This window comes from Salmo trutta, chromosome 29 (genome assembly GCF_901001165.1).
Source record: "Salmo trutta chromosome 29, fSalTru1.1, whole genome shotgun sequence".
NCBI classification, from domain to species: domain Eukaryota; kingdom Metazoa; phylum Chordata; class Actinopteri; order Salmoniformes; family Salmonidae; genus Salmo; species Salmo trutta.
Window position 1 is genome coordinate 39008082 of NC_042985.1, and position 12623 is coordinate 39020704.

General features: G+C 43.9%; 2 protein-coding genes across 4 annotated transcripts in view; one reads left to right on the plus strand and one right to left on the minus strand.

Moving 5' to 3' along the window:
* The window catches only part of LOC115167593 (ankyrin repeat and BTB/POZ domain-containing protein 2-like), a 28436-nt gene extending 26807 nt beyond the window's left edge, over window positions 1-1629 (plus strand). For both annotated transcript variants that reach the window (XM_029722171.1, XM_029722172.1), the window contains exon 15: window positions 373-1629. In XM_029722171.1, coding sequence (XP_029578031.1) covers window positions 373-618 — 246 coding nt within the window. In that variant the 3' untranslated portion in view covers window positions 619-1629. The remainder of the gene's footprint in view (window positions 1-372) is intronic.
* Window positions 1630-3135: 1506 nt separating this feature from the next.
* The window catches only part of LOC115167594 (serine/threonine-protein kinase BRSK2-like), a 178015-nt gene continuing 168527 nt past the window's right edge, over window positions 3136-12623 (minus strand). For both annotated transcript variants that reach the window (XM_029722174.1, XM_029722173.1), the window contains exons 19-20: window positions 7349-7396; window positions 3136-4514 (exon numbers count right to left, since the gene is read on the minus strand). In XM_029722174.1, coding sequence (XP_029578034.1) covers window positions 4261-4514; window positions 7349-7396 — 302 coding nt within the window. In that variant the 3' untranslated portion in view covers window positions 3136-4260. The remainder of the gene's footprint in view (window positions 4515-7348; window positions 7397-12623) is intronic.

Genomic DNA, 12623 nt, shown 5'->3' on the forward strand with positions numbered 1-12623 from the left:
TTGTTCAGGTGCAGAACTACAGATTTTTACCTTGTCAGCTCTGGGATTTGATCTTGCAACCTTGCAGTTACTAGTCCAACGCTCTAACCACTAGGCTACCTGCCACCCATATGTATGTATGTATCTGTCTGTCTGTCTGTCTGTCTGTCTGTCTGTCTGTCTGTCTGTCTGTCTGTCTGTCTGTCTGTCTGTCTGTCTGTCTGTCTGTCTGTCTGTCTGTCTGTCTGTCTGTCTGTCTGTCTGTCTGTCTGTCTGTCTGTCTGTCTGTCTGTCTGTCTGTCTGTCTGTCTGTCTGTCTGTCTGTCTGTCTGTCTGTCTGTCTGTCTGTCTGTCTGTCTGTCTGTCTGTCTGTCTGTCTGTCTGTCTGTCCAGGATCACGGGGCGGCCGAGCTCAGGAGGTTCTGTGAAGGTTTCTTCCTGCAGCACATGGCACAGCTCCTGGAGAGAGAGGACTTCCACAGGCTGCTCCTGGGAGGGGCCCATCGGGACCAGCTCTCCCCAGAGACAGAGGCCCGGAGTGGACCATGTAAGGACCAACACTCCTCTCTCCTCCTGGAGGATCTGGAGGTCACTTTGGTCCACAGGCTGCTCTCGCTGTACCCTCCCTGCAGACAGTAAGCCACCGGCTGCGTCTCAGTAGTCATAGTTGGCTTCTTTGTTCTTCCATTGTCTCGTTTCCTTCAACTGTACTGATGTGAAATAACCACATATGTGAAAGACAAGGTACTGCTATATCTGCTCTTAAATGTCAGTTAGTGTGAAGGAAATGGAGGAGAGGAGGCCACATTAGAATATTGAGATGGACCCCATGTGGGGAGAAGGACAGTTATACCAGCATTCCTGGAGATAAATAACCGGTGTAGTGTAGCGTAGTATCTCGCAGTGCGGTGATGTCCCCACTGTTGCCAGCACAGGTTGGTAATGCTACTCTGTCATGAGGGAGAGAAGAGGCAGGGCCTAGGTGAATCTGCCACCGGACAGAACACTTTTACTGTGATCTAACAGGCCCTCAAACGTGCCCTCTCTGCCTCTGTGAATGCCCAAGGTACTGCTAAGACAGTTACTTTAGTTTCAGTGTGATGGTTAGAGAAGCAATGGTAGTTAAGCAGCTTCTTGCCACACATGCCACAAATAGGGAATGGACAACTGAAGGTGCTGCAAAAAGTTAGAGACAGAAGCTTAATGAGTTTTGCAGTTGTGGAACGCAACCTCACCATCAATTCCTCAGGTAGCCCATAGAGCAGGAAGGAGGGTTGATGGATAACTGGAGGAGTACTGCTGCCATCTAGTGATGTGTAGGACTTATTCCACGGGACTGACATAGGAAATCTAGAAATAGTCCATTGTTTAAGAGAGGAAATGGATGCAATGTACTATGGCTTTAATTGATCTAGAATATGATGAAGGTTTATGGATATACCGCCAATGTAACAACAGGTACTGAGACTCTTTGTTAGTAAGAAATAAAGCATTTAGAGCATTTTGGACTGCTGTTACCTGCTGGAGTCCATCCTCTCTCGTGTGGATGGAACTTGGGGTTGATACGGTATATATTGTACCGGAATAACAGAACTCTGAATATGTTATTGTTCTGTAGATACAGTATGTCAATAAACGTTTTGCTCACAATAATTCTCATCAGCGTTTTTATATTAGCGCCTTTTAGAAGTGTATAAGATCAAATCAGAAATCACCACTACGCAATTCCAAAGTCCACAGATTTATTTCCTTTTGCACTGAAGTTGTTCACAGTTATGTCACAAGGGGATACATTGCCAGTGGTTTCCTGCTAAATACCAGCGCTCCTGGCGTTGTGTTCTACTGTATGTCCATCGTCCTGTGTGGCCTGGTTACCCAATAGTACAAAATAGAAAGAATAACACTAATAGGTATTGCTTTATTTTATCTCTTCTGATACCAATTCCCACCCCAGACAGAGTTCGTGACCAGAGTAGCAGGTCTCTCTTTGAGAGAGACTGTGTGTGTGCGTGTGTGTGTGTGTGTGTGTGTGTGTGTGTGTGTGTGTGTGTGTGTGTGTGTGTGTGTGTGTGTGTGTGTGTGTGTGTGTGTGTGTGTGTGTGTGTGTGTGTGTGTGTGTGTGTGTGTGTGTGTGTGTGTGTGCGTGCGTGTGTGCGTGTGTGTGTGCGCACAGAGGATGCATTGCACGGTAAATGTGCACAATAGTATAAGGAAGGGGAGGGGAGGGTGCGAGAAAGACGAACAAACAACGGAAGTGGTGAGAGAGAAAAGAAAAATAAGAGAAACAAATTAAGAGAGAGGAAAGAAAAAGAACAAAAGAAAGAAAGAAAGGGGGAAAAAGGGACAGAACAATTCCAACAACGACATGCAAAGAAAAGACAAATGTTGGACATGCAAACGACATTACAAGGTAAAAGCTAAGAGTAGGAATCCCCTTGGTTTTTTAAATAGGTTTGTCAGCAAATTGTTTTGTATTTACAAGGCGAGTGGCTGGAGTGATGTCTTTGATGTCGTACACACACAACGAGAAGGAACGCACAATTATTATCAACAGAGGGCTCATTCCTCTCAAAGAGACTAGTCTACATTCTTAAATTACCGTAAATCATTTTCCAAATGTATATATTACAAGCTTTCTCATCGAAGCTGGGAAAGAATGAATGTTCACAAAAACATTTAGAGAATGATCAATGATCAATAAATTAAACATGACAAAAACAATCCTTAAATTATCTAATACATTTTCTACATTATTTATATAAATAACCCAGAATAAATTAAAACAAACATGACAAAAAAAATACAATAAGGTACACAAATATACACAATAATTATGTCCACTATTGTCTGAATCCTGCAGATATTTCAAAGGAACATGAACAAAACAAAATGGAAGAAAATTAAACCCTGAAATGATTCATCCCTCAAAAGGTAACCGAAAATAAAATACAACATTTAATCGATAAAACACATCCAAAAAGTAGAAAACACAGAAGATAGTGATAAGTTCTTAGCTAAACATAATGTCACAACTACACAAACGTTGCACATATGGGAACATACTGTAGTTAGTCTGTACAACAGAATAGATCATTCATTTGTGTACCCCTCCCTCCCCATTGCCCACCCAAAGTCAATTAACTCAATTTCATTTCATTTACAGCAATGACACAGAGTCTGAATAAGTCTAATGTGTTAAAATCCTGTAGTTCACAAAGAAGGACTACATTAAAAAGAATTACAATCCAGCCAAAGTTTAGCCAACGTTCAGCCAACGTCCATCCAACGTCCAAGAGTCGCGCCACCTCTCTCCAACTTTCATAGGAGCCAGTGGTTCTACTTCCATTCGTCTTTGTGCACAAGTCTTTACATCCCCCCAGTGTGTGTGTGTGTGTGTGTGTGTGTGTGTGTGTGTGTGTGTGTGTGTGTGTGTGTGTGTGTGTGTGTGTGTGTGTGTGTGTGTGTGTGTGTGTGTGTGTGTGTGTGTGTGTGTGTGTGCGTGTGTGTGTAGGAGGATAGACAATGAGGAGAGAAAGGAGGAGAGGGGATGCGTGTAGTATAGGTTTGACAAACATCAGTCTTTTTAAGGCTTTTCTCCAACTCTTCGGCTAATATGTCTCTGCGTGTCAGTCATGATGAAGAGAGAGTCTCTAGTACTCTAATGTTTAGTGAATGTGTGTGTGCGGGTGGAAAGCAGGAGGGGTGCATGGGGAGGAGGGGGACAGCAGTGTGAAGTATGTGAAGTCTTTCTCTTGTCCTCCGTCTCTGGCTCACTTACTCCCGTTGTTGACAAAGTGCCCCAGGTTGGGACACACACACTGTCCTCCATCTTGTTTCTCTAATAGGTTTTAGTGATGATCCCTGGTGGTAAAGACAAGGTCAAGCCATCATCACAGAGCAGACACACACACACCAACACACACACCAACACACACCCCACGGCGTGGGAAAGGGACGAGAGGGTAGAGGAACAGAAAAGAAACATGGCTACATGTGGTAGTTATTATCGTCAAATACTGATCAATGATCGATTGCTAAACTCAAAGAGTAGTCATTCCATTATTATACAGTACAAAAGTTTCTCTCTGTGATAATCAAAAGTAGATTTTTTCGAGACACAAACACACTAAGCCGACTAAAGCAAAGAAACCAGCAGCATCTCTCATTTCATTTCTCATCTCTCACACACTCTTGTGGGTTTTGTATTGGGTTTTGAATGACCTGATAACAGGTGGTTATTATCTAGTCATGCAACAGAGAGCTAGCTACTTCTCTCCGGTCTTAAGGTTGTTCCCCAGTCCGGCTGGTGGCGGCCATCTTTGTTTGTTTGTCTTTGCCCAGAAGCGGGGGGCATTTAGAGTCAGTGGGCTGAGTGGGCGGGGGACATGGATCGTTTCGCCTGCTGCCGGGGGCATGCTTGGCAGGGGCGGGGCTAGGTGTGCCGGGTGTGCCAGGGGGGTTGTGCGACGCCTGGCTGTTCTTCTCGTCTGAAAAAAGCTGTTTAATTACGTCAAAGAAGTTACTCAACGGGCTGCCTAGGTACAAAGATGGGAAGAAAAGAAAAAAAGAGAGAGAGAACAAACAACGAATGAGCAATGGGGTTAACGTGAGGAGGAGGAGAGGGTGATAGGAGGAGAGGGTGATGATGAGGAAAGGACTGGAGGTATTATTCTAGGAGGTAAAAAGGAGACTCATTAGCCACGTGGATGGTAAACAAGAGGATTTGATTATATGTGTTAGGCTGTTAGTATATACAGTACCAGTCAAAAGTTTGGACACAGCTACTCATTCCAGGATTTTTCTTTATTTTTACTATTTTCTACATTGTAGAATAATAGTGAAGACATCACAACTATGAAATAATACATATGGAATCATGTAGTAATGGTATACAGAAGAAAGCCCTATTTGGTAAAAGACCAAGTCCATATTAAGAGAAATGACAGTCCATCATTACTTTAAGACAAGAAGGTCAGTCAATCCGGAAAATGTCAAGAACTTTTAAAGTTTCTACAAGTGCAGTCGCAAAAACCATGTAGCACTGGCTCTCATGAGGACCACCACAAGAAAAGGAAGACCCAGAGTTACCTCTGCTACAGAGGAAACCTTCGTTAGAGTTAACTTCACCTCAGATTGCAGCCCAAATAAATGCTTCACAGAGTTTAAGTAACAGACACATCTCAACATCAACTGTTCAGAGGACACTGCGTGAATCAGGCCTTCATGGTGCAAAGAAACCACAACTAAAGGACACCAATAATAAGAAGAGACTTGCTTGGGCCAAGAAACAAGCAATGGACATTAGACCGGTGGAAATCTGTCGTTTGGTATGATGAGTCCAAATGTGAGATTTTTGGTTCCAACCGCCATGTCTTTGTGAGTTGCTGAGTAGGTGAATGGATGATCTCTGCATATGAGGTTCCCACCGTGAAGCATGGAGGAGGAGGTGTGATGGTATGTGGGTGCTTTGCTGGTGACACTGTCTGTGATTTATTTAGAATTCAAGGCACACTTAACCAGCATGGCTACCACAGCATTCTGCAGCGATACTCCATCCCATCTGGTTTGCAATTAGTGGGACTATCATTTGTTTTTCAACAGGACAATGATCCAAAACACACCTCCAGGCTGTGCAAGGGCTATTTGACCAAGGAGAGTGGTGGAGTGCTGCATCAGATGACCTGGTCTCCACAATCACCCGACCTCAACCCATTTGAGATGTTTTGGGATGAGTTGAACCGCAGAGTGAATGAAAAGCAGCCAACAAGTGCTCAGCACGTGGGAACTACTTCAAGCCTGTTGGAAAAGCATTCCTCATGAAGCTGGTTTAGAGAATGCCAAGAATGTGCAAAGCGGTCATCAAGGCAAAGGGTGGCTACTTGTTTAACACTTTTTTTGGTTACTACATGATTCCATATGTGTTATTTCATAGTTTTGAAGTCTTCACTATTATTCTACAACGTAGAAAATAGTAAAAATAAAGAAAAACCCTAGAATGAATAGGTGTGTCCAAACGTTTGACTGGTACTGTACGTTAATTCTGTCTCTAGGCTGAGGTTATGGTGCATCAGTATTAAAGTGCTAAATTAGGAGACCTAACGTTTGAACAATATTAATCCATAAAAAAAATGTAGGGTTCACATAAAATCTGTGGGCTTTTGAGTCTCTGTTCTACCTAGTTTGGGTGAGAGTGGTGACATAGGAGGGCTAGCTTGAGCTCTGGAAGGGTAATGACTAAAATGACAAGGTTTGGGGCAGGGGTGTCCAAATCTACATCCTACTGAGTGCAGGTTTTTGTTCCAGCCCTGCTCTAACACTCCTGATTTAGCTCGTCGAGATTAGAAGAGGATTAGTAGAAATAGGAGTGGTAGAGCAGGGCTGTAACAAAAGCCAGCACGCCCAATCGCTCTCTTTCTGAAGAAAGGGGTGAGGAGAGGACGGGATGGGAACAAGAGAAGCATTTCAGAGTACCACAAAAAATAATGTCTTGCCTTCCAAGCTCCTGGTAACTATCCTAATCACCACAATAAAAGCATACCTTAGAATGAGTCCATACAGTGCTCACAGACAAACATACAATATGAACAACATGCCATCATCACAATAACATCACTCATCACACAGCCAATTTCACTTTCAAGGAAGAGGAATTTTTGGGCCGGTTTCCTGGACACAGATTGAGCCTTGTCCTGGACTAAAAAGCATGCTCAATGGGGATCCTAAATTGGAAGTGCTTTTTAATCCAGTAACAGGCTTAATCTGTGTCTGGGAAGCCAGCCCTTAGTGTTGCACTGAGAGTCAAACATAGACAGGTTCACTCCTAACCTTCTTGAAATCTATCAGTCTAACTGTCCTTTTAAAGTTAATAAGGTGGGTGTTTTTTTTTTACCAAACACAAAATACTTACGCAATGTCATCTTGCTATCACTTACCATTGTTCTTGTGCTACATAGCCATTTGTTATTGATGGTCTACAATGTGTTTCACCCATGGAATGGAATGGAAGGGAAGTGGACATTAACATCAACACTAGTGTGCATCCCAACACACACTGTGCCATACAGCCCCATGCAAAGGATTATACACACACACACACACACACACACACACACACACACACACACACACACACACACACACACACACACACACACACACAAGGAGAGCTGTGCATTAGTGACACCATAGTGCGTTGATGGTGAAGAGGTTAAGAGTCATCAGGTGTAGTGAGGGAGGCTCAGGCTAGTAGTTTTCTGTTTGCCAATCGAGTGAGTATTTCATTAGGGAAACAGTGGGTATTTGATTAAATTAGTATTTTATTGTGATTACATATTCAGGGAACAGTGAGTATTGTCATAGTGGTTCTTACCACGCTTGGAGGGTTTGCTGGTTAGAGTGTCTGACCGCTGAGAGACATCTGGGAGCAGAGTACACAGTTACTCTCTAACACACCTCTATAGTGTCAGCTGGTATATACAAATGAAGAATTGTATAAATCTTTGCATACATTTAGCATTTTTTCTTCTGAAATGAATGCGCATGGTTCCTTTTCTATGAGTACTAATTATAGCTGTTAACAAACTTTTAAAAGATTTACTTTAGGTGTGCTTTAAAATCTTGTAGTTTTTTTTCAAAACGTGATATCCAACACACTAGTTTTTCCCAAGATGCGCTATGTCATTGTCCAGGTGGATGAAATGTTCTATATGGTTTTTGCAGATGGCTCTAAAGTGAGTAATTTTTCTAATAATTTCCATTATAGTTGTCTGTACAGTATATTCAGAAAGTCTTCAGACCCCTTCACTTTTTCCACATTTTGTTACATTACAGCCTTATTCTAAAATGTATTAAATACATTGTTCCCTCATCAATCTACACACAATACCCCATAATGACAAAGTGAAAACGGGTTCAGACATTTTTGCAAATGTATTAAAAATAAAAAACAGAAATACCTTATTTACATATTTACAGACCCTTTGCTATGAGACTCGAAATTGAGCTCAGGTGCATCCTGTTTCCATTGATCATCGTTGAGATCTACAACTTGATTGGAGTCTACCTGTGGTAAATTCAATTGATTGGACATGATTTGGAAAGGCACACATCTGTCTATATAAGGTCCCACAGTTCAAAGTGCATGTCAGAGCAAAAACCAAACCATGAGGTCAAAGGAATTGTCCATAGAGCTCTGAGACAGGATTGTGTCGAGGCACAGATCTGGGGAAGGGTACCAAAACATTTCTGCAGCATTGAAGGTCCCCAAGAATACAGTGGCCTCCATCATTCTTAAATGGAAGAAGTTTGGAACCAGCAAGACTCTTCCTAGAGCTGGCCGCCCGGCCAAACTGAACAATCGGGGGAGAAGGGCCTTGGTCAGGGAGGTGACCAAGAACCCTAAACCCGATGATCACTCCAGAGTTCAGAGTGTTTCCTGCATAACGTTTACGCAGACTGAACGCCAAAAGCTGTCTGTATTGTGGGACTACATCATTACATTTTTACCTGTCCATTAAAAGATCAGGCTCATCAGTAGGTACGAGTACGCTGGTAGGCCATACAGAGAATGTCCAATCTCCCATTAATCGTACCCCTCTCCATGCCATCCTGCTGTGTGGTGACTGGTCTAAATCTCTCCGGGTACTCATTGACTCTGGGGCCGTCGAGAGTTTTATGGACACTACCCTGGTGTCAGAGCTGGGAATCCCCACTCAACCACTCTCCGTTCCCATAGACGTCAGAGCGCTGGATGGGCGCTCTATTGGTAAAGTCACCCATAATACGGTCCTATCAACCTGTGAGTGTCAGGTAACCACAGTGAGTCTATGCAATTTCTGCTCATCGAGTCTCCTCAGGTACCTGTGGTTTTGGGGTTTTCATGGCTCCAGAGGCACAATCTGCTTATAGACTGGACTGTTGATTCTATCAAGGTTCGGAGCCTGTTCTGCCATACTCATTGCCTGAAGCCGGCGCAGCCTGCCCCGGGACATCTACCGGCAGGCTTGGGAGAAGCCTCGAACCTCTCCGCCGTTCCCGCGGAGTACCAGTACCTCCGGGAGGTTTTAAACAAGGCCCGTGCCACATCATTTCCTCCGCAAAGGCCCTACGACCGCACTATCGACCTTCTCCTGGGTGCTACACCACCTCGGGGGCGGCTTTATTCCCTGTCGTGTCCGGAGACCAAGGCGATGGAAAGGTACATTGAGGACTCCCTGGCTGCAGGGTGTATCTGTCCTTCTGCCTCCCCCCGCCCGTGTATCGACTACCGGGGCCTGAATGACATCACGGTTAAAAAACGTTACCCTCTACCACTCTTCACCTTGGGTTTCGAGCCTCTCCAGGGGCCTGCGATTTTCTCTAAGTTGGACCTTCGAAACGCCTACTATCTGGAGGGGATACAGGAAGTAGAGGAGTGGAAAACAGCCTTTAACACGGCTAGCGGGCACTACGAATACCTGGTGATGCCATTCGGACTGACCAACGCCCCTGCAGTGTTCCAGGCCCAGGTTAATGATGTTCTCTGTGACATGTTGAACCAGTTCCTGTTCGTCTATGTTGATGACATACTAGTTTTTAACCCGCTCAGCTCAAGAACATGTCCTCCACGTCCGACAAGTCCTCCAACGTCTTCTGGAGAACCAGGGTTTTGTTAAAGCTGAGAAATGCGAACTCCATCACTACACCATCTCCTTCCTAGGATACATCATTGCTGCAGGTAACATGCAAATGGTTCCTGGCAAGGTGAGAGCGGTGGTGGATTGGCCTCAACCCAGATCCAGAATGCAGCTGCAACGCTTCCTGGGGTTTGCTCATTTCTAACTCCGTTTCATCCGGGGTTACAGCACCCTGGCTTCCGCCCTCTCTGCACTCATCTCTCTCAAAGTTCCGTTCGTATGATCCCCAGCTGCTGACCGGGCGTTTCTGGATCTGAAGCACCGTTTTACCACAGCCCCCATCCTAATCCCGTCCCGTCCCGTCAGTTCATGGTGGAGGTTGATGCCTCGGACATCGGAGTGGGGGCCATCCTGTCCCAGCATTCTGTACAGGACCAAAAGCTGCATCCCTGCACTTTACTCTCCCATTGTCTCAATTCCGCTGAGAGGAACTATGACGTGGGAAATCGAGAACTACTCGCGGTGAAGATGGCGTTGGGGGAGTGGAGGCACTGGTTAGAAGGGGCAGAACATCCATTCGTTGTGTGGACTGATCACAAGAACCTGGAATATCTCCGCACCGCCAAGCGCCTCAACTATAGGCAAGCTCGATGGGCCCTGCTATTCGCTCTGTTCAACTTTACCATCTCCTACCGCCCGGGGTCCAAGAATGTGAAACCGGATGCGCTCTCACATCTCTATAGCCCCGCTGCTACACTGTCGTACCCCGAGACCATCCTCCCTACCTCTTGTCTAGCGGCTGCACTCATCTGGGGTATACAGAAGCAGGTCCGTGAGGCGCAGCGTTCCCAGCCATTTGCCTGCAACCTGTCGTGTAATAAACATCTGAGATTCAAACTGTCTGTCTCCTGTGTCTGCATCTGGGTCTTATCCAGAGTCGTGTTGTGTAGTGTCATACCCAAGAAGACTCGAGGCTGTAATCGCTGCCAAAAGCACTTCAACAAAGTACTGAGTAACGGGTTTGAATACTTATGTAAATGTGCAAATTTGCTAACATTTCTAAAAACCGTTTTGCTTTGTCATTATGGGGTATTGTGTGTATATTAATGAGGGGGGAAAAAACTATTTAATCAATTTTAGAATAAGGCTGTAACATAACAAAATGTGGAAAAAGTCAAGGGGTCTGAATACTTTCCGAATATAACTGTTTAAAACCCAAATCGGAATACTTTTTCTATTGGAGTTCTGTGTTTTGGGGTGGATATATAGCGTTTTGCCACAAAACATGATTATTTGTCTAAAAATAAATAAATTCTCTAAAATAAAATTACCTTGCAATATTTTCAACAAAATAATATATTTTTTTCACTAGCCCATGGCATGGTAAAATACAAATAACAGCTCTCTCTCTTTCACAAGATGTGTTATAATTAATGTCAATTCACCAACATTTCAGAAAAGGTATATATTGCGTTTTGGAATCAAAACCCATCAAATGGAAAGTCTTATTCTTACTTTGCATGGATGTTTAAAGTCCGTGCATTTCAAAGGGGGAGGGTGGGTGTCTACCTCCATTGCTTCTCTTCAGACGTTCTGTTTCTCTCTGTCTCTACCCGTCTGTCAGTCTGTCTCTCTAGATTGGTCTCTGACTCTCTGTATGTAACTCTTTCTCGTTCTCGATCGATATCTTATCTGTGAGGTAAATTAGCTGGCTAGGGTGAAAGCTAATGGGAGATTAGATATATTGTACTTGGAACGGGGGGGGGGGCACTCTCTCAAAGTACAAAAGGACGATAAAATGTATTTGCGCAAACACACACATGCACGCACACATTTGCACGCACGCACGCACACACACACACCGGCCATCCTTTTCCCCATGAAATATTCACACGTACAAGTGAAGTCAGAATTCATACAGTATGAGTGGCATCTGTAGTAGCTAATAGTGCTCTTAAAACTTGGCACCGCATGTAGTCCCCTCTGGTCTCGGACACTGAAGGAGTGAGTGCAAACAGATTGCACAGATCTGTTTCAAATATTAGACTAGAGGTTGATTTAATATTAGTAAAGGTTGTGGATGGTCAAATAGGTTTTTGGATAAAACACATGCCCTCAGTGTGTTGTTATACGTGGCACACACTGTTCAGTATCAGTGTGTGATACCTGGCATTCAGTGCATGAATCCACCCCAGAGCCATAGACACACAGAGTTAGGCAAACTCATTTTCAGTTTTAGAATTACCTAGGCAGCCATATTGGCACCAAAAAGTCCAAGACCATCACATGCATGGAATATTTGGAGCCGACATAGATTATCAGTTTCCAGACTGTGTAGAATGTCTATGGCTCTGGTCGAAACTCTTGCATTCCACGCAGCGTGCCAGACCAGTCATTCAGTTATTTTAGTGATTCTGTGACAAGTGCAGTTAGATCGAAGCTGTGGATGATGACCAAATGCAGGCTGGGATGGACTGACAGGTGAAAGAGGGTGAGAGGAAAAGAAGGAGATAGAGATAGATAGAAAAGGGAAAGAAAATACAGGGCTAGAGGGCTGTGGTCAATTCTAGCTCAACTAATTCTGGAAAACAACTGAATTTCAGTTAATTCATTGGAAATCAACCACTATTTGAAATTGTTTTTTCAATTCATTAATTGAATTTCAATGAATTCCCTGGAATATGGTAAAACCTTTGACCCCAAACCTGAAAAAGGGACAAAGACATGGACAGATGACAAAGAAAACAGAGAAAAACTGAAAGAACGAGAAAGAAAAGAAAGAAAGAAAGAAAGAAAGAAAGAAAGAAAAAGAGAGTGAAAGCAATAGTGAAAATTTTAAAGAGGGGTGGGGATGAGTTATTGATGGAGAAAGTGGTTGGGGTGTTGCATACAATGCCTGATAACAGTTCCCATCTGTGACAGGGTGAGTCCCAGGCATTCAAAGTGCTAAGACTGCTAGCTGGTACGTGTGATAAATGTGTGAACTAGAGAGTGGTCAAACCAGTGTTATTCACTCCTGGTCCAAGAAGT